Source organism: Panthera leo, chromosome D1, assembly GCF_018350215.1.
Source record: "Panthera leo isolate Ple1 chromosome D1, P.leo_Ple1_pat1.1, whole genome shotgun sequence".
In the NCBI taxonomy this organism is placed as follows: Eukaryota; Metazoa; Chordata; class Mammalia; order Carnivora; family Felidae; genus Panthera; species Panthera leo.
This window is the reverse complement of record NC_056688.1, coordinates 90075097-90100357: the sequence shown is the minus strand read 5'-3', so window position 1 is coordinate 90100357 and position 25261 is coordinate 90075097. Positions and strand designations below refer to the sequence as shown.

Here is a 25261-nt window from a genome sequence, read left to right as displayed (position 1 = left end):
ATCCATTTCCAAATGTGTTGCTAATTCCAGCTGCTTCAGAAAACAACTAACCCATTCAGCAACAAACTGCCTGTTTTCTGATGTTAGTAACACAGAAAGGCTAAAATATTTGCCTAAACCTACCCATGGTTACTATGTTGCATTTCTTATTTTGTATTTACTGTGGAGATACCCAATACATCAACTTTATGAGAGCTGTCATTGATGCTGGAATTTCAAGTACTATAATCATCATATAACACCATAGACAGATTAGGGAAATAATCCAATACTCTTTTGCAGACAAAGAAAAAAATCATCATGGAAGTAACTAGAAGAGATGATGATGCCTTTTTAAAGGATGGACCAACACTTCAAATGATGAAAATCAGCCAAACAACTGAGCTACTCATTAGTTTTTTAAAAAATCAACCCTGAACATATATATACTAAAATTTTGCAAAAACTCAGTCACTTGTACAAATATATTTATAGCATCATCATCATCATCAGACAAGATTTACTAGTACACTCTTTTATATCAGACACTTTGTATCCATTAATTCTTACAACAAAGCAGGGATCATTCCTGTTTTAGAGATAAGGAAACTGAAGCTCAAAAGGAGAATTTAGCTAGTAAGTGGCAAAACTGAGACTCAAATCCAGATCTGTCTACTTCTGATCATGCATTCTATCATCTAAGCCACACGGAAACTGATTAAATAACCAACAATGGTGGTTAGTCAGAAAAATTATCTTACATTTACTGAATGGAATTTTAGAAAGTTATTAAAAATCATAAAGGTGGAAATAAAATATACATTTCATAGTGTATACGAAATAATGTTACATTAAAAAGAGAAAATAAAATTTAAATGCATTCTTATTTATTATAATCAGGTAAAATGTATATACATTTGGATAAACATTGTAATAGAGCACAAATAAAAAATTTTATGATTAGGCAATAAGCTAATGAGTGGTATATATTTCTCCTGATGGAACTGTTTTTAATGAGTTGCTTTAAAATTAAGTCAGCTATAGTAATCAAGACAGTGTGGTATTAGTTAAATAGACAAACAGATCAATCGAACAGAGCCGAGAGCACTGAAATAGACTCACATAAACACAATCAACTGATCTTTAACAAAGAAACAAAGGCAATAGAATAGACATACACACAGTCTTTTCAACAAAGATTCTAGAACTGCATCTCCACATGTGAAAAATTAATCTAGCCACAGACCTTACACCCTTCACAAGAATTAACTCAAATGGATCACAGACCTAAACAAAAAAAATGCAAAACCATAAAGTTCACAGCTCATGGGTCTGGCAACCACTTTTTAGATATAATACCAAAGGTACAATCTATGAAAGAAATAATTGATAATAACTTATTAAAGTTAAAAACTTCTGCTCTGCTAAAGACACTGACAAGAGAATAGAAAGAAAAGCCACAGACTGGCAGAAGATATTTGCCAGAAACACATCTGACAAAGGACTGTTATCCAAAATATACAAAGAACTCTTAAAGTCAACAATAAGAAAACAAACAACCTGGCAAAAAAACAAAACAAAACAAAACAAAACAAAAACTCAGAGATACCTGACAAAGACATACAGATGACAAAAACAAACAAACAAAAAACCTGAAGAGATGTTCCACATCATATGTGATCTGGGAAATACAAACTAAAACAACAATGAAATCCTACTACACAGCTATTAGAATGACCAGAATCCAGGGGCGCCTGGGTGGCGCAGTCGGTTAAGCCTCCGACTTCAGCCAGGTCACGATCTCGCGGTCCGTGAGTTCGAGCCCCGCGTCAGGCTCTGGGCTGATGGCTTGGAGCCTGGAGCCTGTTTCCGATTCTGTGTCTCCCTCTCTCTCTGCCCCTCCCCCGTTCATGCTCTGTCTCTCTCTGTCCCAAAAATAAATTAAAAAAAAAAAAAAACGTTGAAAAAAAAAAAAAAAGAATGACCAGAATCCAGAACACTGACAACACCAAATGCTGGTGAGGATGTGCAGCTATAGGAACGCTCATTTGTTGCTACTGGGCACTGAGCACTTTAAAGATACTGAGGGGCACCTGGGTGGCTCAGTCGGCTAAGTATCCGACTTTAGCTGAGGTCACGATCTCGCGGTCTGCAAGTTTGAGCTCCCCATCAGGCTCTGTGCTGACAGCTCAGAGCCTGGGACCTGCTTCGAGTTCTGTATCTCTCTACCCCTCCCCTGCTGGCTCTCTGTCTGTCTGTCTGTCTGTCTGTCTCTCTCTCTCTCTCTCAAAATAATAAACATTTTTTAAAAATTGTAATTAAAAAAAATAAAGACATTATCTTATTTAATCTTTTTGCAACAATCTTTTGGGGTGACTATTTCTATTATTCCCACTACAGAGACAATCAGAGGCTTAAAGATTAGGATGACTCCAGTGGAAAATGGCAGAGCTGGTAAAGAAAACCAGGTCAGTTTGACTCCAAAGCCCATTTGCTTAATCATTCTGCTGGGTAATATTACACAGCAGCTCCTGATATATGATATGAAGTTGGCAGTAGGCCTCCAATAATTAGAATGACTTCTGAGCTTTGCATTAAAGAAAATGAGACTGTTGAAGAGCAATTCAAGATCAAAATAACTGACATTGGTATCAGTGGTCTCTGCTTTAGGAAATAATTTATCATTTGATTCTTAATAGTGTTATTTAAATCATAGCAATTATATTCATTTTCTTCTATATTTTTCTAATATGTTTTTAATAAAAATATAAGTCAGGTTTCAGCCAGGTTTTGTTTTGTTTTGGTCTTTAAGCTGACTGTGTTTCCATTGTTTGCCAGTAAGGAAATAGTTAAATCTTGAGCATGTACCCCGGTGGATATCTCCCTCGACCATCTAAAGAAAAGAAAAAAAAAAAAAAAAGGTCACAGTCAGTTACTCCCGTTAGATCAGTGTTCACTGGAACATCTGGAGGCACATATACACATTCTCTTTACTGTGAGCCTTCCTCTTGCCACAGTCAGAGTGGGCAGTCAGTGAATCTTCCCCAAGTGCTGACATTTAATACCTGGTTTAGCGGCAAAGATTCAGAGAGGGGTGAGCAGCCTCTCTGGCCTTCAGGTAGGTCCGATACCTTCATTTCTATCAAAGCTAAAAGATGGGCACCTACGTTTGTCAACTTGAAGGGAAAGACGATGCCCCACTTTAGCAGCGGGTGAGTTACAGATGCATTGGGTGTCCAGATGGGGAAGGGATGCTGTAAAATTTGGAAACTATGGGGCTTTCTGCTGTCAGGCTGCTGCAAGGATTCAGTTCCTGTGGCATCAGAGCCCATGTGTTCATCTTAGTACATAAATGCTTCTCTGGCATAAGTGTCAGGAAAAAAAAACAAAACAAAAAGACCTAATCCTGGCTTCAGTGCCAGCAAAAAAAGCAAACAACGTATATCTCAGACCCAATTAGCTGTGCAAGATAGTGTTAATTCATGCCCGAAATGATGTGGTTACATGAGGTTACTTACTCTTTTGGAGCAATCAAGAAAACACGGGCAACACTGATCAGTAAGATTTAATGCCTCCGAGTACAGTACCTTTCTTTGGAAGGAAAAAAAGAGTCAGTTCAGACACAGGAAACTACAAACCCAGACCTCACACCATTAGTCCTCTTTTGATTTTCAACTGTGCCCTAGCTTCACAGTGAATAAATGAAAACCTCCCTGCTGAGGAATGTTAGCATGGGGTTGGGAAAATTGTATAAATTTATTGGTCCTCTATTTCTGTCTTTTAAAAAGAATCTTTAATGCGTGGACTTTGAAACTTCCTTCAGTTGAAGAACAGTATCTTTTTTTTTTTTCCAAATCTTCCTTTTTTATCTAGACTATTTAAAGAAAGTAGATTATTTTAGTTCTAGTATTACCTTTTAAAAACTCTTAAAAACCAAGATGTGACTAATATAGTCATGTTAAAACTATGGAAAATATACAATAGTCCACTCCAGTGAGGGCATATTTAAGTGAATAAAGCAAATTTCAAAAGCTAAAAAAATATGGCAAATTAATGTGAAAATACTTTCAGTGTTCCTGTTTATTCTTTAAATAAGTGTGCCATCTGGTCATGGTTTTAAATGGGTAATCTAAACATTAAATACACAGATACTTGACCTGCATTACAAGAGGAGGAAATTCACCTTAACAGTAATAAACCTCGCCTGTTTTTTAGGGCCCTGAAATTACGAGGTGCATCAAGAGCAGGGCATCAAAAGGAGAACAGGTCAGAAATCTTTAGGGAACCAAACTAAGCTGTAAAAAAAATGGGTAGTATTCCTTATGTCTTGCCTAAGAAAATGTATCTGTTTCATCTGTAGTAGTCATGTTTTCACTTATGAGAAGCCAAATTCCCTAAGACAACCTTAAAATGAAGCCAAAAGGCCACAATGAGACCTTATTTTTAAAAAAGCCTGCTGTTGGGGCACCTGGGTGGCTCAGTTGGTTGAGCGGTTGAGCATCCGACTTCAGCTCAGGTCATGATCTCAGGGTTCGTGGGTCCAAGCCCCGCATTGGGCTCTGTGCTGACAGCTTGGAGCCTGGAGCCTGCTTCCACTTCTGTGTCTCCCTCTCTCTGCCCCTAACCCACTCGCATTCTGTCTCTGTCTCTCTCAAAAATAAATAAACATTAATTTTTTTTTTTAAGTCTGCTGTTTAAAAGCTAGTGTTCTTGGTATATGTTCACCCCCTGGGATATGGACTCCATGACCCCTGTAGAGCTTGCTTTTTATTCCAATAACAGTCTTCAGAGATACTTAAAACAAACTGGCTTTGGCTTCAGTGCTCTCCCTACCCAGAAGCGGACAACTGTCTGACAAGCATGTATCACGCTGAGTCACTTACAGTTTTCATTTACTGAATTGAGGGAACGATACTTCCTTTTAATCCCTATGGAGAGCATGTTCTTAGTTGCACCAGGCCTTCTCTCATGCATACTTGGATGGGCCATGAATAAAAAAGACACCCATGTGATTTCATAAGCAGGGCAAGTTGCTGAACCTACAAACCATCATGAAGAAGAGGCAGGCTTGCTTTCATGACTTTAACAATAACCCTTCTCATTCACCATGTCCTCACTTGGTTTCATAACCCACAAGATGTGATTCTTAAAATATCACACCTTGAGGAATCTCCCAAGTAAACTAAAGCTAAATAGAAGAGCACATTTAGTGGTTAATTACATCTGATCTACAGAAGTGCTTCAAGACAAAAAGCCTTACCAAAATCTCACTACACTGAACACATAGATTCTAAATGGGCCAAGGAATCTTTGCAGGCAAGATAAAAACTATAGTATCGACCAACATTTATCAAATGTTTATTATGTGCCAGGCACTGTACTATGTGATTTACACGTGTTATCCCATTTATCCTTCAAAACAACCCAATGAATACATACTAATACTATTCCCATTTTACAGAAAAGAAAGAACAGAGAAAAAAAAACTTGACCAAGATTTGGACTCAGGCTGCAAAGTCTGCATTTTTTTTAAATGTTTTAACATTTATTTATGTTTAAGAGATAGAGAGAGACAGGGCATGAGCAAGGGAGGGGCAGAGAGAGGGAGACACAGAATCCAAAGCAGGCTCCAGGCCCCAAACTGTCAGCACAGAGCCCAATGCAGGGCTCGAACCCACAAACCGTGAGATCATGACCTGACCAGAAGTCGGACACTTAGCCAACTGAGTCACCCAGGCACCCCCAAAGTCTGCATTTTTAAGGAGAGGTTAGAGAAAGAGTAACAGAAGAATGACTGAATGATTTCCTGTTATTTAAATTGAACTCACCACCCACACCTCCATTGTGTATGCTTATCCAATTCTTATTAGTCTAAAAAATTCATCAATCTATACCCACTGACCAGATCCCAGATCCTAAATTTCTTTTAACCATCTCCAACATTAAGTATCATCTGCCATGACTTGTAGGTAATTGTGTACTAACAACGCTACTTTTGATAAGTTCAAGCATAATTATAACTAACACAGTGTGCAAAGCCCTATTGTAAATAATTTACATGCAGTAATTTACTAATGATAATTTACATCAACCAAGGAGGTAGGTAAATTATCTCATTTTACAGATGAGGAAACTGAGACAGAGTGATGTTAAATTACTTGCCCAAGTTCATATAGTTAATAGGTGACAGACAAAGGATTTGATTATAGCCAACGGCCTTCAGAGTCCATACTCTACTGAGAACCATATTCAGAGACACTGTTTCATCCTGTTTTTGAAGCATAGTAATAATTTACTCTGAACAGTCGGGAATCTGTACCCTTTTGATTCCTTTAACCTTTGGTGCCTAGGACCTCACTCTGCAAACAGAGTATATTTCTCATTAAGGCTCCTGGCATCTCCCTAAGGTAAGTGATAATAATAAAATAAAAATGTATCCAGCTGAGTTCATCTAATAAATAGCTTTTTAAAAAAATATTATGACTAATATTAAATCCTGAATAATTCTGGCACCTCTTTGCTTAGTACCTGCTTACGACAGTGTTTCTAAACGCTTATGTCAAATGTTTTGTGCAGGAAAGAGCGATCTGAAATAACGGCCACTAACTGTATTTTCCTAGAGGTAAGAGGAAGAGAGAATGGAGGCAGGGGGGTATTTAGGAACCTTCTCTGCTTCCCTGAAAGAACCCTAAATGCAGGAGCAAGAGCGATTGAGGAAAAACCAGGGGCTTTTGCCAAGACACTCGTTGAAATCCAATTAGTGTTTCCACTACGAAATCATTATCAGGTAATTTCTCCCCCGCGCTCCAGGTATTCAGAGCCTGGTCTTTGGCTTCCGTAAAACAGTCACAGCTTCTGTGACCTCAGGTCCTCCACACCACCCCCCCGCCCCGACCCAGCAACCTAAGGACGTTCAGGGGTGTAACTGACTCGAGTCCTCGAAAGCATCCAGGCAGGAGTCCGCTAGGACGCCTCATCCGGGGCTTCCTTCTAAGCTGCGGTTTCCAGGCAACCCCACTAGGGCCAGAAACAACTGTGCTTCCTACGGGGTCACTTGTTTAAGAGTCCCCGGAGAGGCACCGGGAACACTTGGCAGCAGTCGGCCTGACGCCCCTCCTGGTGCTGCAGCCTTCCCGTAACCCGGATGTTGGGTCTGCGTCAGCTGCGCTCACCTCCCGTTCCCTAGTTTTCCGCTTTGGCTCCCTTCTTGTCACTCCGCACTTTGAGCGTCTTTATTCAGAGGGGCATCCCAGGAGTCGCTTCTCCTGGAGCAACAGAAACTGTCTCCAACCACGCATCCCATAGAGAACGGATTCCTGGGAAATGTAGTTCTTTCGGCCGACAAGCGGTGAATCTGTGGAGAGGGTGGGGGGGATAGGACTACAATTCCCAGAAATCTAAGGGAGGATGGTCCATGTCGAAAACATGTCCCAACTGCTTGGATCCTATTAGAAAGGAAGGTTCTGTGGCTCTTTACTTACCTAGCTGCCTGGATTTTGCTAATTCAGTCCCTCTACAAGCTTGTGGAAGAACTTTTTTTAAATAAGCGTTTTACATGTAAGGTGATGCAAACATAATGATTTATATGAAGAGATACAGTAATTTTGTGTGTGTAATTCTTTCAGATAAAAGATCCATCCACTATCAGAAAATATGTCACTACAGATGATAACAGTCAGTAATAATACAGCCCTAATACAACCAGGCTTCTCACTGATGAATTTTGATGGGCAAGTTTTCTTCTTTGGTCAAAAAGGCTGGCCCAAGAGATCCTGCCCCACTGGAGTTTTCCACTTTGATGTAAAGCATAACCATCTCAAACTGAAGCCTGCAGTTTTCTCTAAGGATTCCTGCTACCTTCCTCCTCTTCGTTACCCAGCCACTTGCATCTTCAGAGGCAGCTTAGAGTCTGAAAAGCATCAATATATCATCCATGGAGGGAAAACACCAAATAATGAGCTTTCAGATAAGATTTATGTCATGTCTGTTGTTGGCAAGAACAACAAAAAAGTTACTTTTTGCTGCACGGAGAAAGACTTGGTAGGAGATGTTCCTGAAGCCAGATATGGTCATTCCATTGATGTGGTGTATAGTCGAGGGAGAAGTATAGGTGTTCTCTTTGGAGGACGGTCATACATGCCTTCTGCCCAAAGAATCACAGAAAAATGGAATAGTGTAGCTGACTGTCTGCCCCATGTTTTCCTGGTAGATTTTGAATTTGGGTGTTCTACGTCATACATTCTGCCAGAACTTCAGGATGGGTTATCTTTTCATGTCTCCATTGCCAGAAATGATACCATTTATATTTTAGGAGGACACTCACTTGCCAATAACATCCGCCCTGCCAACCTATACAGCATAAAGGTTGATCTCCCACTGGGTAGCCCAGCTGTGAATTGCACAGTATTGCCAGGAGGAATCTCTGTCTCCAGTGCGATCCTGACTCAAACAAACAGTGATGAATTTGTTATTGTTGGTGGCTATCAGCTTGAAAATCAAAAGAGAATGGTCTGCAACATTGTCTCTTTTGTGGACAACAAGATAGAAATTCGTGAGATGGAGACCCCAGATTGGACCCCAGATATTAAGCACAGCAAGATCTGGTTTGGGAGCAACATGGGAAATGGAAATGTTTTCCTTGGCATACCAGGAGACAATAAACAGGCTTCTTCAGAGGCATTCTATTTTTATATGTTGAAATGTGCTGAAGATGATGTGAATGAAGATCAGAAAACACTCACAAATAGTCAGACATCAACAGAAGACCCAGGGGACTCCACTCCCTTTGAAGACTCAGAAGAATTTTGTTTCAGTGCAGAAGCAAATAGTTTTGATGGCGATGATGAATTTGACACCTATAACGAAGACGATGAAGAAGATGAGTCTGAGACAGGCTACTGGATTACATGCTGTGCTACTTGTGATGTGGATATCAACACTTGGGTACCATTTTATTCAACTGAGCTCAATAAACCTGCCATGATCTATTGCTCTCATGGAGATGGGCACTGGGTCCATGCCCAATGCATGGATCTGGCAGAACGCACACTCATCCATCTATCAGAAGGAAGCAACAAGTATTACTGCAATGAGCATGTGAAGATAGCAAGAGCACTACAAACCCCCAAAAGAGACCTACCCTTAAAAAAGCCTCCACTGAAATCCCTCCACAAAAAAGGTTCTGGGAAAATTTTTACTCCTGCCAAGAAATCTTTTCTTAGAAGGCTGTTTGATTAGTTTCACAAATGTCTTCCAAATTCAAGTGCATCAAATTTTTAAACCTGTTTTAAAGAATCATAACAATGATGAAAATTATATTTCTATTTTTGTTTATTGAAAATGCCCGTGTTTTCTTTTAGTCTTATGAATCAAGTGCCAGGGGAAAGTGCTCATAATACAATGCTAAATGCTTGAAAAAATTTTAGTCAAAGGTATCTTAAATGAGAATTTCTGACCTGAATTTTTTCATTCAAGCAATCTTCAATACAGAGGCGGTAGTAATAATCAAGATATGTTTATATCCTTCATATAATTTTTCATAACAAATAAGCTATAGAGTAGTTAAGACAAAATTAAGCCAGTAAAGAAACTAACACCCAAAGGACTTAAATGAATTTTTTTGCACAATATAACAATTTGATGGTTGGCCAAAAATTAAAACCAAGATCACCTGTATCCCATGCTAGTACTCTTTATATGTCTCTAACTCTAAACTGGTCTCTTGATTATATCTATGAACAGAAAAAGTTCCATAAAGCTTATTTAAGCTGTAACATAGTCTCCATTGACATGAAGGAGGAGAAAAGGACTCTACATCAAGTTTGTTATATTTTATCAAGTTACCTGCATGACTTTATTCAGAGGATTCCCCCTCTCTGCCCTGTCTGGTGCACAGATGATGGACCAAGGCCAATTGCTTGAACCAATTCTTTGAGAGATTTAATGAAAACTGAAGTCCACTGCTACTTAGCAGTCTGGGAAAAGGGAATAAGTCAGAGCATGCTAAGAAAAGACCACCAGTTAAAATCTCATAAAGAACAATAGTATTATTTCCCCCCAATAAAAGAAGTTAAAGAATGTTCTAAAGTTAATAGGTATAAGATTTTAAGTGGGGAAAAATAAATTTGTGTGTGTATGTGTCTAGTTGACATGTGGTGTTGGATGCCAATGAAAATTGCAAAATCAATGAACTTGCTATGGTTCAATTAGATACTTTCTAGAAAGAGAGTTAAAAAAGACTGTTCACTTTGAGGCTTTAAGACATCAACTGATAATTAGATGACCTTATAAATAAATGTCTCTCCTTTTGGAGTATTTTTCTAGAAAAGCATCTTACTTTATCCTAGGAGCTTAAGCCACAGCTTCCTATTCATCAGTATTCATTGAAAGTCCACAGTGTGTGAAGTTCTATTGCCAGATTTAGGGGGCACATGACCATACAGGAGATAAATCCCTGGAATACAAGTTCGTCTGCTACCAGTTCCATGTCTTAGCTACTAAAACTAACTTGGATGAATTAAGTCCTGTTGTTTGTTTCAGTAATGTTGCTTAATGAATACTCCTTTTGAACCATTTGCTATACCTTTGCTTTGATTTTTTGTTGTTTTTGTCATCTATGTAAACCCAATAAAGCATTAAAATGTCTTGTTTATATCGATTTCTCATTATTAATATGCATAGTTACCCAATTAAGGACAAAATTATACTATTTAATTTTCTCAGGATCACTCTACTTTGATTTCTTTTTTCTGTTGTTCATAGGAAGTGTCATAAGTTAGAACTGAAATATCCTTTACAGAGTTCAAAAGAGTTATTTCTTCAAGAGGTATAGTGACTGAGTAGCTGAAGAATTATTACCATATTTATTTTGTAGTCAATGATAATCTAAGTGATTTAATTCTGAACTCACTGGGTTCTATAGTTAAACTCAGATGCCACCAGCATAGCTACTTTTAGAGTGTGTGTGTGTGTGTGTGTGTGTGTGTGTGTGTGTGTTATATGAGTATGTGTCACGAAAGCAAGTACTTTGGTTTTACTACCATATTTTTTAGTAGAATTAGGTCTTTTTAAGTCCTAAGTGAATTCAGCAGCTGACATTAAAGATGATGAAGTTTCTGTTCTGATAAGCACATGCAAACATTCAAATGGACCACATTAGAAAAGGATTCACTTATTCTAATGATATACTGCCTTTGCTTAAAACATTTATAGAACTCACACTTCAGTCACCTTCGGGTCCTATGGTTCATTCCTTTGAAGACACTTAACAACTGTCCTTCTTCCACCATTAGAGATGGAGTAGGAAACATCTCTGAAAACAGACAAATGTCATCCAAAGCCCTAGTAGGGTATAACTCTCAGTATTACCACTTTAGGTTAAAAAGAAAAAGAAAAAAGAAAGTCTGAGTACAAATGGTCTTTCTGATATGGCTCATAAATATGTCCTAAAGATAAGTCTGGAAACTGCTTACATAGAATAATATCAATAAATAAGTATTTGGCTTTCCAAGGTGACCATTTTAAGGGGCTGAATGTCTTAGAAAGAGAGGAAGCATAAGGAAAAGGAATAGTTAGTCTGAAGTCCCTGGAGTGAGATGAAGCTTATCACGTTTGAGGAACTGAAAGGTCAGTCTGGTTAAAATATAGTAAACAAAGGGAGTATGGAATGGCGTGACCCTAAAGCAAGGGGCCGGCTCCCTGAGGTTTTCATCGGTAAAATAAAGTCATATACAACTGCATTCATACCGTTTGCCCTGTCCCCTCCCCCTCCTGTTTCACTACTCTTCGCATTTTGTATTCATTCTCCAAAAATACTAAACTAAGCTTTTGAGCAACCCATCCCTTCTGCTGGGCATGCCTTTCCTCTGGTGCTTTATAACTCCTGCTAATATCCTAGGCTATCTGGCCCATTCCTATCCACTCTACATCTCAGTTCAGATACCTTCTCCCTCAGAAAGGCTGTTCTGAACCCCATTACCTCCTTGATGGCCATAGCACTTACAAATCTCTGCTTATATACTCAGCAGTACAAGAGACAAAACCATCTGTATTTTTCTATAACTCACATTGTATTATGCATCACCTTTACTGTGTGTTGGAAATTTAATTTCAATAAATTTAAGGTCTACCCTCTTTACCCAGCTTTTTATCCAGGTTCCAGGGAGAAACATAATACTGGGTTTCCAGAAGTGGGAATGAGTAGGGTTGAAGCATTTGGTCCTTAAGGGTCGTCATCCCTTCTCACTGGCTTCTGCTACAATACCCACACCCCCACAGGGCCAAGGTTATCAGCTTCATGATGACTCCTGAGTTGTATCTCAGCCTTAACCACCAGACATCATTATATCTAGCTTTCTCTCAGCTGCTTCCTGGGTCCCTACTGGGCTCATATGATGGAGGAGATCATTCTGCCCTTCTTCTCTCAGCATGGTCACAGTTCTCTCTGTGAGACCACCTAGGACTTGTCTATTTCTGTACCATTCTTGGGCATTTCTTGGTAAACTTAGCTTGAATAGGCAGCCATTCTAACCCACAGTCACAAGAATTTCAAATGATTTATACACCACCAAATTCTACTCTACCATAGAACATTGCCTTTTGACTTGGAATTTGCCATAAATGATATTACATTTTCCCAAACATAGTTCTGTCAAGAAACATCTAATACAGCACGTTTATTACTAAGAGAACCAATACCTCATTCTGTCTCTAGATATCAATCCAGTAAATGTATATTCATTTAAATTATTATTTTTAGAATAGGAAAGAAAAGTTATCAATAACACCCCTTTAAAAAGACTGGTGGATATAGGGCTCCTCGGTGGCTCAGTTGCTTGAGTGTCTGACTTGGGCTCAAGTCATGATCTCACAGTTCGTGAGTTCGAGCCCTAGATGAAGCTTGCTGCTGTCAGTGCAGAGGTGGCTTTGGATCCTCTGTCCCTCTCTCTCTGCCCCTCCCCCACGCATGCTCTCTTACTCAAAAATAAATAAACATGGGGAAAAAAAGGCTTGTGAGTATGTATAGCTTAAGGATAAAGATCCCTTGAATCTCTGGCTTAATTCCCTTATTAATAGACTATTTCAGGGGACCCATCAGTAAGTGTTTATTGAAAATCCAACATCCTTGGCCGTCCCTGGGTGACTCGGTTGGTTAAATGTCTGACTTTTGATTTTGGCTCAGGTCATGGTCCCAGGGTTGTGGGATCAAGCCATGCATCAGGCTCCATGCTCGGTGTGGAACCAGCTTGGGATTTTCTCTTTCTCTCTCTCTCTCTCTCTTGCTCTCTATCTCTATCTCTCTCTCTTTTTAAAAAAAATTTTTTTTAACATTTTATTTATTTTTGAGACAGGGAGAGACAGAGCATGAACGGGGGAGGGTCAGAGAGAGAGGGAGACACAGAATCTGAAACAGGCTCCAGGTTCTGAGCAGTAAGCACAGAGCCCGACACGGGGCTCAAACTCATGGACAGTGAGATCGTGACCTGAGCCGAAGTCGGACGCTTAACCGACTGAGCCACCCAGGCACCCCATCTCACTCTCTATCTCTATCTCTCTCTCTCTTCCCCTCTCCCCACTCAAATGCACTTTCTCTCTCAAATTAAAAAACAAAAAAGAAAATAAAATCCAAGATCCACAATAAATATTATGGGACCTGAAAAAGAACAAAAGAAGAGCCCCGTCTTTAGGGAACTTATTGTCCTACTGTAGAACGGGGCAAGGGGCAGGACAGGAGAGTTACAGAAAGTGAAATCGTATACTGGAAGCAGTTGGTGACAAATTTGAAATTGTATAGTGCAAGCTATCCTTGCAATAACAGTTTTCTTTTTTTTAACCTGGAATATAGTGGTAAAATTTAAAAATTGGACTAAAATATCTCTAAGTCTCCTTTGTTATATTGACCTTAGCTGAAGAGATGTTGTGTCCAAGACAACTCTAAAATGTGGAAAAGACTGCTCGAAGTGCCATCCAAAATGTATGGTGATAACCAAAAGAGGAGGGGTGTGGGTGTACATATTAAAGATGACCAAATCATCAATTTTTAACCATTAAAAACTATGAATGTGGTGTCAGAGGAAGATATTTGGTCTTTGTCCCTGGTTCTGGCATAGAGCTCCTAAAACTCCTGGCATTTCTTGAGTGATAAGGGTGCTAGGAGAGTCTTTTGTTCTATTGAGACAGCCCTGTATGACTTCAGCATGGGGGCTGGTCACCCGAGAGAGCAAGCCTTGATTAGAAGCTTCAAACTTTGGGGCCATCGGGGTGGCTCAGTCGGTTAAGTGTCTGACTTCGACTCCAGTCATGATCTCACGGTTCATGGGTTCAAGCCCCACATAGTGCTCTGTACTGACAGCGTGGAGCCTGCTTAGGATTCTCTCTCTCCCTCTCTCTCTGCCTTTCCCCTCCTCGTGCTCTCTCTCTCTCTCTCTCTCTCTCTCTCTGTCTCAAATAAATAAATCAATAAACTTAAATGCACATACTTGGCCTACAAGTAACTCAGTGTGTATTTTGTGAAGGCAGAGATACATTGTCACCATGAAGAGAGGAAAAACAATCATAGAGAAGCCAAGGAGAAAAGGAACTTTCCACAAGAGAGAAGGAAAACTGTCATGGAAAGAAATGCTAAATTCATGAGAAGATGTTGCTGCTGCAGAACCTCCCTCACATCCTCCTGCCTAGGGTTAGACACAGTTGTGTGAGGTAGTGAGACACATGAATCAGCAGGTCATGTATAATTGACATAAAAAAATGTTTGAAATCGCTACTCCGTCATTGAAATATTTATGCGTGACCCTTCTTAATCTTGGACGAATCCCCTCCCATGTATACCTTCTGAAAACATTTCAGTCATGCCCCACTCCTGGCATGGCTTGGATGGCATCCATTGCCCGCCTAAAACTCTTCAAAGGTTTCCATTTCCACCGGGGTAGTAGTCAAGTCTTTACCCCACCTGCCACGTCCTGCATAATAAGACTTCTGCCTGATTCTCCAAATACACACAACCCCTTCCTCGCATTCACTCTATCTGCTCCTGTCAGAGGGACTTTTCTTCTGTTCCTAGACTCCACCAACTGCTCTCCACCTCAGAATCTTCCCATGGGTGAAGTCTGCTCTTGGTCTAACCCCCCACACTTGCCCCCACATCACCCATTCTACCCATCTCTCCTTAAAGGTTCCTTCTTCCTAGATGCTTTTTCTGACCCCCCAATTTAAATTCCATTGTCTTACTATACTCAAACTGAACTTAGTGCTTTTTCTTCATAACATCTACTAGAGTGTGCGGTGATGCATTTATTAGGCTTACTGTTGTCTTCATGTCTGCTTCCACCTAGCTTTTTGTGAGCAAAAACTGCGCTGTTCATCACTGTATCTCCAGTGCCAGGCACACACTGCATGTGCATAGAAGGTATCCTATACGTATTTCTTTAAAATATAGGCTGAAGTAGTTAGAAAGGCTATCAGGAACAATATAGAACTTAGCCGGGCCTTAAGGGGTAAGGAGATGCTTCATTCTCAAAGGCAGGAGTAATATTCAAATACTTGGTCAGAAGGTCCAAACTTTTAGTTTTGTGATGAGTAAGTCCTGAAGATCTAGTGAACAGCATGGTGACGACAGTTAATGATACCGTATTGTACACTTGAAATTTCCGAGAGTAGATCTTAAGCACCCTCCCCACACCACAATAAAAGGTAACAATGTGAAATGATAGATGCATTAATTAGTTTGATTATGGTAAATATTTTGCAATGTGTATTAAACTATTATGTTGTACACTTGATATACAATTTTGTCAATTATATTTCAACAAAACTGGAAAAACAAAGCAAAGCAAGGATAGCACAGTTTTAAAAAAATCAATGGAAGAAAATGGCGCTGAGGCAGTTCTTAAGGCCCCCTGATGTGCTAGTATTAACCCGTTACTTGCTGGATCTGGGTTCCTTGAGGATGAGACAGGGCTGCCAGAGTTGGAAGACTACTAGGGCCTTGGGGACACAGGCTGTTTGCCTACAAGTACAAACAGATTTCAATATTTTAAAAACTGGTACAGGGCACCTAGGTGAATCAGTTGGCTAATGGTCCAACTCTTGATTTCAGCTCAGGTCATAATCTTATGGTTTGTGAGGCTGAGCCCTGCACTGGGCTCTATGCTGACAGTGCAGAGCCTGCTTGGGATTCTTTCTCTCTCTCTCTGCCTCTCCCCCACTCATTCTCCCTTTCTCTCTAAAATAAATAAATACCCTTAAAAATATTTTTTTAAAAAGCTGGTACGGTTGCACAGAAGCAGACAGGCTGAATCTCTGTTCTAAGCAGAAGGGAGCTCAGAGGTCTCTAGCAAAGATGTGCTGAGATGCTTGAAAATCCATGGATGATGAAGAGATGACTGAGTAGTGTACAGGGAAGCTGCACAGAGCTGGAGGGGAAATTGTGGAGCTGCAGGCCTGCCCTTTTCTGGCTGAGCTAAGCTTCAGTGACTTCATGTGCAACATGGAGGTAACAGTACCCGCTCTGAAAGAATCCAATGAGAAAACCATGTGCCATTGCTTACCACACCTGTTTGCTAAGTGGCAGACGTTGTTGATGTTTGTATCATCATCATCATCATCATCATCATCATCATCATCACCATCAATATCACCATTAGAAAAAACACTGGACAAAAGAACTCGGGATCTAGCTCATTCCTGCCATTACCTGTGTGGCTCTGGACAAGTCGACCACTCTGACCAAAGTTTTCAGGGTATGAAAATGTGAATTTTCTGAGAAACAGGCCCATATTTTATTTGATTCTCAAAAAGAGCCAAAACACTGATTTTCAAATTCTATATTTTCAAAAGGCTTACTATTCACTTCAAATATCTAGAAACAAATGGTCTCAGCCTATATTAGGATAAATCATACTCGTTATCTCTACTCTGTTGCCCTTTATTCTAAAGTTCACCAAATTTATTTTGTATTTTCCTCAAGAAAAAATGTGTTACTTCATTGTTTCAAATGTCGCCCTCAATATTATTATTTGAATATAAATCACAATACACTCTGTTTTCAAATTTTAAACTTTATTTCAAATACTTAAACATAAAATTGTTCACAAAAACAATATTCATATTAATAAGGAGTAAAAATATTAAAATCCAAAAGTAAGTATTGCAATACATAGTTTGTTTAATTTGAAAACATTTGATAGGGAAACATAGGTAAGCTGCATCAGATAAAATTCCATTGCATCCTGGCACCTGAACTTTCCCTAAAACACAAAAAGGAAAGCTCTTGGAAGCCATTAAGCAGACTTTATGATTATTTGTCAAGAAAATAAAGTGAAGTGCCGTTCTTACAAAAATCTTACCAAAAATGATTTCTGAGGTATATTTATGTAGATTACTATAGTTAAAGAGAAAAAATGAAATAGAACAAAATATCCACCCTTACCTAAAACAATGAAAGTAAACTTACTTAAAACACCCTTACTTCTTAACAATGAAAGAACAGACCATCTCCCAGTCTACGACTGAAGACACATACACATCTGCAGTGAAAAATCATTTGCATCCAAATGGTGATTTGTTCCTCTCAAACACCACTGGCTTACAAACCCTACTAGTCCCCGGAATTTGAATTCTGTTTGATGTAATGCGAGACCTACATACTCAACCAACAAAATCTTTATCTTCGTCTCTATATTGTGAAAACAAATTGAGGCAAAACTAAACTCCAGCTCACCTGGAAGGAAAACACATCTTTTCTCCTGCTCTTGCTTCTCAGTGCGTGTTTATTAATCCCAGAGCACTTTTTGACCTCACCCCAACCACTCATCAGTTTACATCAGCCATTACCACTGGTCCCTGCAGTGCACCTCTGGCAGGAAAACTTGTAGAATCAGGTTTCACTGGAGAAAAATGCGTTGCACTTCTGAAGTCTCAGTCTACACTCCAAAAAAAAAAAAAAAATACAAAATGCTCTGTTCAGTGTGGTGAATTTCCCTGGAGAATGTGCGTGCATTTACAATGGGCATTGTCAAAAATAAAACTCCAGTATAAAACCAGGTCTTCGATATTGCAGTCTCAACACTGAGGGCTCAAACAACCAGAGGCAGCATTTCTACATATTGAAACTCCTGCGGCCAGATGTTCCTGGGGTTTATCAAAATGTGATCTGATTAAGAGATTATTGGGAAGGTTGTGCTATAAATCATGCTGTTAGTCACATGCATTCAAAATAGATCCCGCAATGCTAGAAAGGAGAATTTAATATCAGAAAGTATTTACAGTGCCACCAATCAAGTAACAGAGTGGAAATGGGGGGAAAAATCTGCAAATAACCAGCACCAGCATGCCTCAGGAAATGAATGATTACATAAATTTAGCTGTTTATTAGCGCAGAGACATGCTGTAAGGATTAAATGGGATGAAAGGTAGGGGTGGCTCAGAAGCCCATTAGTTTACAAAATACAAAACTCAACATTCTCCAGAAAAACAAAAACAATTAAAATCTGTATATATTTTTGACAACTAAATTACGAATATCTTTGCAATTTATATATATGCTATATATAAAAAGCAAGGAAGACTGCTGTATTTTTTAGTGGAAAATTCAGGGCTCAAACCCTGCAAAAGCACTAAATGCACATCATTTAGGATAATGTCACTGACACACGTTTGACAACTAAATTACACAGCTCTTTGATATACTGTGTATGAAGAGTGGCAATTATGGCCAATAAAATCAAAGAAAGGGAAAAAACCTAATTAACACTAACATATCATTATGACTCACTAGCATATAAAATCCCATGCCTGCTCTAAATTGCCAGCAATTGGCAATTCTCAAATTCCTAAGGATGAAGACAATAGTTTCCAAATAACAGGAGCCACCAGAGATTTGGGGGCCTCTTGGGGCATTAGCATTCCCTTCTATCAAAGAGCTCAAAGCACAATAATGACTTGTAAAACCCACTCATCTCTGCTCCCAAGAATTATAAACTGTAGTGTGATTAGTTCTGGATCCTAAACAATGATACCGCCTTATAAAAAGAAAAAAAAGATGGTGGTTAATTTTTGTGGTGGAAGGAACATGGAATTTGGAAACAAAATGCCTGAGTTCAAATTCCAGATCAGATATTTACTATCACAGTAACTTCAGGCAGATCGTTTAACCCTCCATCAAATGGGAATAATAACAATATCCACCCACACAGGTTGTTGTGAGGAAAAATGAATGTGAAAATATTCAAAAGTGGCCAAAAAACCCCACAAAAAAAACCCCAAAACTCACTCTACAAATGTTAACTCTTCCTCTTTACTACGAGCAGGATTCATCTAAACAGAGCAGGTGTGAAAAGTACAAAGGTATCCTGCTATGAAAATCTGAATACACTAAAAGTAAACTGATCTTGGGGTATCTGGGTGGCTCAGTCACCCAAGCCAAACTCTTGATTTTGGCTCAGGTTATGATCTCCCAGTGGCAAGATCAAGCCTCATGTCAGGCTCTGCACTGGGCGTGAAGCTTGCTTGGGTCTCTCTCTCTTTCTCTCTCTCTCTCTCTCTCTCTCTCTCTCTCTGCCACTCCACTGTTTGTGCTGTCTCTCAAAAAATAAAAACAAAAATAAATAATAAAAAAGTAAACTGGTCTTAATAGAAAGAGTAACATATTGCAGAGGGAAAGACTCCATGAAATCTGGATTTAGTAAAATTGACCCCGGTTTCACATGGAGAAAATCTGGCAGAAATTTTTCAGTAAAACATTAAATCTGTTTTTATACAGTAAGTCAACCCAGATTTTAAAAGGCTTCAAGATTATATAGAAAAGCATTGGAGACTCTATTGAAATTAAAAAGTAAAAATAAAAATCATATTTGGCTACTGATAGATAAGAAAAATGTATTATCAGAAGATTTCATGACTAACTGTAGCTAACAGTTTTATTCTTTCAACTTTATTATTGAAAAATTCATGGTGGCAGATGACCCCCTAAGCCCCTTAAGGTCACTCGACATTGACATCATTGAGACTCAGAAGAAGGCTGATTTTCCAAAAATTTTCTGGATATTTCTAGGGTATTTCTGCATAAGAATACCAAATGAGAAAATGCACTGAGCACTTTGTAAAGGTCACCATGCCATACAAGTGTAAGATGTTATTATCAGAGAAATCTGAAAAGCTTTGAAAGATTTTTGAATCCTGTGGAATAAGCCAAGATCTGTGAAATTTATAAAATAAAGAATTCTACAGAAATGGTATTTAAAAAAACACACACTTATATCTCAATACAAAGAATAATACATTGAGGGGGTGGGGAATGCAAACCACAAGACAAATCCCTTTCCTGACTTCCCTGGCTATTTCTTTGACAACCTTATCTTTGATTTTCCACGGCACTCAGTCACACACGCACATCTTTGTTCATCTCTGGGCCCCTGCAGTTACTCCTGTTCTGAGTTATTGAGCTTCCAAATAACTGATTTCTCCTGTTGCTTTCCTGAACTCCCTAAACAGCTCAAGCACTCAGCTCATCAGTTATCCATTGCTGACATGGATTCGGCACCTCTGGCCTCTCCGATCTACCACTGCTCGGGTGGTGAAGCCCCACACACAGAAGTGAAGGGTGCCAGGAGAAGGTCTCAGTGCAACCCAGAAGAAAACTTATTTGCAAAACCAACACAAAGGCGGCTGCCCTGCTTAAAAATCCATCGAATCTTGAGTTTCCAGAGAGTCCTCTAGGCCTATTGGGTCCCCCACGCCTGACTGCGAGTTTAAGGTAAACCCAGAGTTTCTATACGCGTTATGAGCGTTCATAAACTTCTGCAGATATTTGGAGGTATACAACCAGTGATGTTTCAAGACATCTTCCATCTCGTAGCACTTGGACTGTCTGGCATTCATTTTTCGGAAGCGCCTGAACAGTTTGTTGCCAGATTCATTTCCCTCGCTTGCCCATGCCCCAATGGAGCCGTCTCTCTCAATAATTTCAGGCACGTGCGCCAGGGTTTTGTGAAAGTAATTGGTGATTTTGCCCTCATATCTATACTTGAACTTGGTAGAGAGGAGCTCAGCAAAACGCTGTGAATTGAAACTATACTGGCAGAGGGATTCTGGGCACTCTTTAGCAGGACATGACGATCGCCACACGGGTTTCATCTTCAGGTAAAGGTCCATCAGCTCCCTGAGAGCTTCGTGCCTCTCCTCGGAGGGGATTAATTCACAGACTGCTTCAACTGTTTCTTTGGTCATGAGCCTCCTGGCAAAGTTGCCGTTCATCCTCATGATTGGCTTCAGGTTCATCTTCTTCCGGAGATGCTTGTCCAGCGTAGCCTGCCACCTTTTCCTCTCCTCTTTGGAGGCATTGGGATTCTTGTACACCTCCCCTATCTCTAGCTGGAAAATCTTGTAGAACTCAGCCGCATTGCCAATGTCACAGTGGAGTGCATCTATGGAAGGGACGGTCTCAATGAAAGGTTTCGATGAGACTCCTTTCACGCGATCCCGCAGTTCTTCCACAGACTCGTGGTACGGGTTGGAACGCCAGACCTCGTAGCGCTCCAGGTTCTCAGAGTGGCTTCTGGTTATGGAGTGGAAGACAAGATTTTGAGAGGCCTCCAGGCGGGTGGCATCACAAAGGGTACAAATGTAGACTGAGCCAGAAGCCTCGAGGCCTTCAACTTCCCGGACAAGCTTCTCATCGTACCCAGTGCCCCTGAAGATGAACTTGAAAGTCCGAAGGATGCCTCCCATCTCCAGCACTAAGTTGCTGGCCTTCATGGCCTCCCTCTCGGCGATGAGAGGGCTCAAGATGGCCGTCAGCGTCTCGTGGTCAGACTCGTCTGCCAGCATGAGGCACAAGGGCTTGCAACACAGTTCAGAGTTAGGTTTGACCTCCTCAAATACCTTCACGTTTTCTGAGCCGTGCGCTACGGAAATCTTCATGACTGTGAACGAAAAGCGAACCGCCTTTTCTGGAACTGCTGGCCCGCTCCCATGCTTCTCACTCACATCTCCCATGCCGTCACAAGACTCCTTCACCACGACGGTGAAGGGGCCATTCAGGTAGTCATCCAAGTCTTGGGCTCTCATGCCTTCCAGGATGTCTTCTTCCATGTCCATCAAAGCAGACACCAAAGCCGAGTCGTAGCGGAACCGCTTGGCAATGGTGTCCACCGGGTAATCGTCCACAGAGGAGGACAGTCCAGACAGGCCGTCAATAATGCCGACGTCAGTGCTGGAAGACACGTTCTTCAGAGGTGGCTGCCACTCAAAGGGGTAGTAGCCTGGCAGAAGGACCTTCTCAGCATTCCGAAGGGCGTGCAAAGGCTGAAAAATCTGCCTCCCCGTGATGGCTTTCACAGTCCTGTACATCTTGTGGTACTGACTGCAGCTGAGGAAGGTGTTGACACGGATGGCCAAGCACACAGCTGGCTGCAGGCCAGAACCCCGTCCCTGCATGATGGCCTCCAGCTCGTCGGCTTGTCTGTGCTCATTCCTCGCCCTCAGTGCCAGCAGGAACAAGGTCAGACACACAGACTTCACATCTCCACCTTCTTCCTTGTCGGCGAAAGCCTTCACTTGCAGCTTGAGCTCCCTCAGGCGATGCTTCTGAGCCCTTCGCGTCAAGGACAGGAGATGCTGGCGGGGCCGACCCCCTTTATTAATATGCACAAAAGTCTCTTTTGACTCCTTGTGGCTTGAGACATGGTGGTTATATTTTTCCAAGCTGACCTCCTCATTGCACTCTTTTGCTGGACATCTCACCATCAGGGAGTTCAAGATGCTCACAAAGGACTTCACTGGACTCTCCAGGTCGGTAGGGAAGCAGGGATATTGGCAACAGGGACAATAGCTGCCCATGACTTTGAGGCACCTGAGAATGCAAATCCTGCAAAATACGTGCTTACAGCTGGTCTCCACAGGGTCAGCCAGGATGTGTTCACAAATCTGGCAGGAGATAGATTTCACAAAGTGTGCCGGGAAGTCCACCGCAAGAAGCTTGGTACTAAGATGAATGTCACTGCACTTGGAGATCTTCTTCATCACTTCCTTGCTGCTGATCCTTGCCTGGGCTCTTTTCTTGTGCCGACGGGCTCTTCTCGCTCGGTCAACCACGGTTTTGAGTTTTTTGCTGAGCTGCACGTTTGGCTGATGACTCTTCCTTTTGAGTCCCCGGCGGGCAGCGTGGCAGATGTCACAGGATGGCGTGTGGGGATGCCACTCCATGGGTGCATTCCTTGGGAAGTTAACTTCACACGGGGCACTGCTAAACTTCCTGTACATGATGTTCCAGCAGCTGTGGCAGAATTCAGTGGGGTGGATCGAGTCAACGTCTGCTTTCACATCAATCCGGAAAACCTTGGCAATGAGGTCTGGCCAGGAAGTGGCTCTCTTTTCCTTCTTTCGTAAAAGGACTTGGGTTTTACCATCCACTGGCCCATGGACTGGATAGCTCCTATTGTACCCATCAGTTTTAAAAGAATTTCCACAGATACGGCAGAGATGGCGAAGGTTGGCTTGGTGGATTGCTTTGTCTCCTGCTTTCCCATCATCATGGGACTTCTTTGAAAACATAGGGTGAGCTTTTAATGCCGGTTGACTCAGGGCTGGCTTCTGACCATCAGCCTCGTCCAGGACTACTGGAGATTGCTCCAGAGAGGGTTTCCCCTCGGAGGAAATTTTCTTTTCTATTTGAGCTTCTTCAGGTGCCTTTTCAAAAGATCTCACCCTGAAGAGCTTAAATTTCCATTCTGAAAATTTCATATGCGGGTGCTGAATTTCATCTGGGGCGGAACTGAGTCCCAGGGCAGGTGGCAAAGAGACAGCCATGATGGCTGAGTTACCTGAGAACAATGGAAATAAGTCAGATTAAGACAAAAAATTCAATATCCCACTGATGCATCTTGGAAGAAATAGGAATGAATACATTCAATTGTTCATTCATTCACTGATGCAAAAAGTTACTTCTCAAACGTCCCATTTTAATACACTATGTTAGGTGCTGAGCATACAGCAGAGGACAGTCATTCCCTGCCTTGACAGTGCACGTGGTCGTTTACACCACCGTGAGCCACCATGGTTTGTGTTACATAGATATGTACACTCTTACCTCTTTCCACCAAAACCTTAAGGTCTTTGAGGACAGAATCTCTGAGTAAGTCATTTCTGTCTCTCCAACATTCCTAGTACACTTCCTAGTACAATTCCTAGTAGGGTTGAATAGTTATTTGCTGAAGAAATATAAGGAAAAACTGGCTAGTGAAACCACGGAAAAGTCATATTTTCTGCATTGTATTAGCCTCATTGCTCTAGCTGGACGATATATTTCCAGCTTTTTAAAGCAGTCTCCCAGGAGGTTGGTTGTTTATTTCTTCCAAACAGGCCATAAAGGGATGATAAAGCTACAAACCCAAAGAAACTAATTACTCACTACTTGAAAGAATGAAGTGAATTTTGAAGCTTTATGAATGCTAGCTAATAATAAGTATCATGGATAGTAATTATGCTTACAATTTTAATTAGTGAACACTGCTGTAAATTATAAGGGCTGTGTCTCTATTAGAAACAAAAAACCACAGAACTTTAAACCTGCAACAAACCGTAGGGTGCACATACAAACATTTCAAAGGGCTTTTAAGATGAAAAATTCAAGTAGTTTCAGATAAAAATCACATAGGCCATCCTGGAAGTCATTAGTGGACAATGGACATTAGTTTTATGGTTTGTAATAAGAAGAGGTGGGAATAAGATTTTTCTTCTGATAAAAAAATATTAGCAATTGCATATGCCAGGAAACCCTACCGATCGGTGTCAGTGTAGACACCAATCATGCTGTAGAAAAAAACCTGAAAATGTCATTTGAGTCCTCTCCAGATCCAAACAGCCTACTATTCTCAAAATTCCTTGGTACACATCACTGGAAAAATAGCAACTATATTTCAACCTATCATCTCTCTCCCAAATTTGCCTAGCTTAACACTCTTGACCCATCAATTATATCAAGCAACACATTCCCCGCCCCCCCCGACTTCTCAGTTAATTAGCTAACAAAATTGATGATATTTTTATATAATCATGTGTTCATGGAGACTAATCCTCAGAGGAAAGAGCCGGGGTGGGATCTGTGGGGAAGGAGGGACAAGTGCTAATCCTAACTGCTGCTAACAAAGTTTCTTCTTGAGTCATCCCTTTAAACTACTGAAGTTTATTCCATCTGGCATGCACTAGGATTCAGGGATTGATGTTTTTCATGACAACATGGTCAAAAAGGAAATCCTGTGAAATTGCAGGACTGTGTGAGATATGAACA

At 40.7% G+C, this 25261-nt stretch overlaps 3 protein-coding genes across 11 annotated transcripts in view; 1 reads left to right on the top strand and 2 right to left on the bottom strand.

Annotated features, from left to right (window-relative positions):
- Positions 1 to 7319, bottom strand: part of LOC122200658 (intraflagellar transport associated protein) — a 65668-nt gene extending 58349 nt beyond the window's left edge. The window contains exons 1-2 of one of the 9 annotated variants that reach the window (XM_042906371.1): positions 7152 to 7319; positions 3498 to 3570 (exon numbers count right to left, since the gene is read on the bottom strand). The gene's annotated coding sequence lies outside the window, so the exon portion shown is untranslated. Of the gene's footprint in view, positions 1 to 3497; positions 3571 to 6507; positions 6568 to 6909; positions 7093 to 7151 lie in introns of those variants that run through there. The other 8 variants (XM_042906372.1, XM_042906373.1, XR_006193885.1 and 5 more) reach the window with 8 other exon arrangements.
- Positions 6663 to 10555, top strand: RAG2 (recombination activating 2). Its single transcript, XM_042906368.1, has 2 exons — positions 6663 to 6766; positions 7605 to 10555. Exon 2 carries the CDS (start codon positions 7633 to 7635, stop codon positions 9214 to 9216), a length of 1584 nt encoding a protein of 527 aa, XP_042762302.1. The 5' UTR covers positions 6663 to 6766; positions 7605 to 7632; the 3' UTR covers positions 9217 to 10555.
- A 10094-nt stretch (positions 10556 to 20649) lies between these two features.
- RAG1 (recombination activating 1) lies at positions 20650 to 23781 on the bottom strand. The gene has a single exon (XM_042907087.1). The coding sequence runs from the start codon at positions 23779 to 23781 to the stop codon at positions 20650 to 20652; it is 3132 nt and encodes a 1043-aa protein (XP_042763021.1).
- Between the last annotated feature and the right edge of the window lie 1480 nt (positions 23782 to 25261).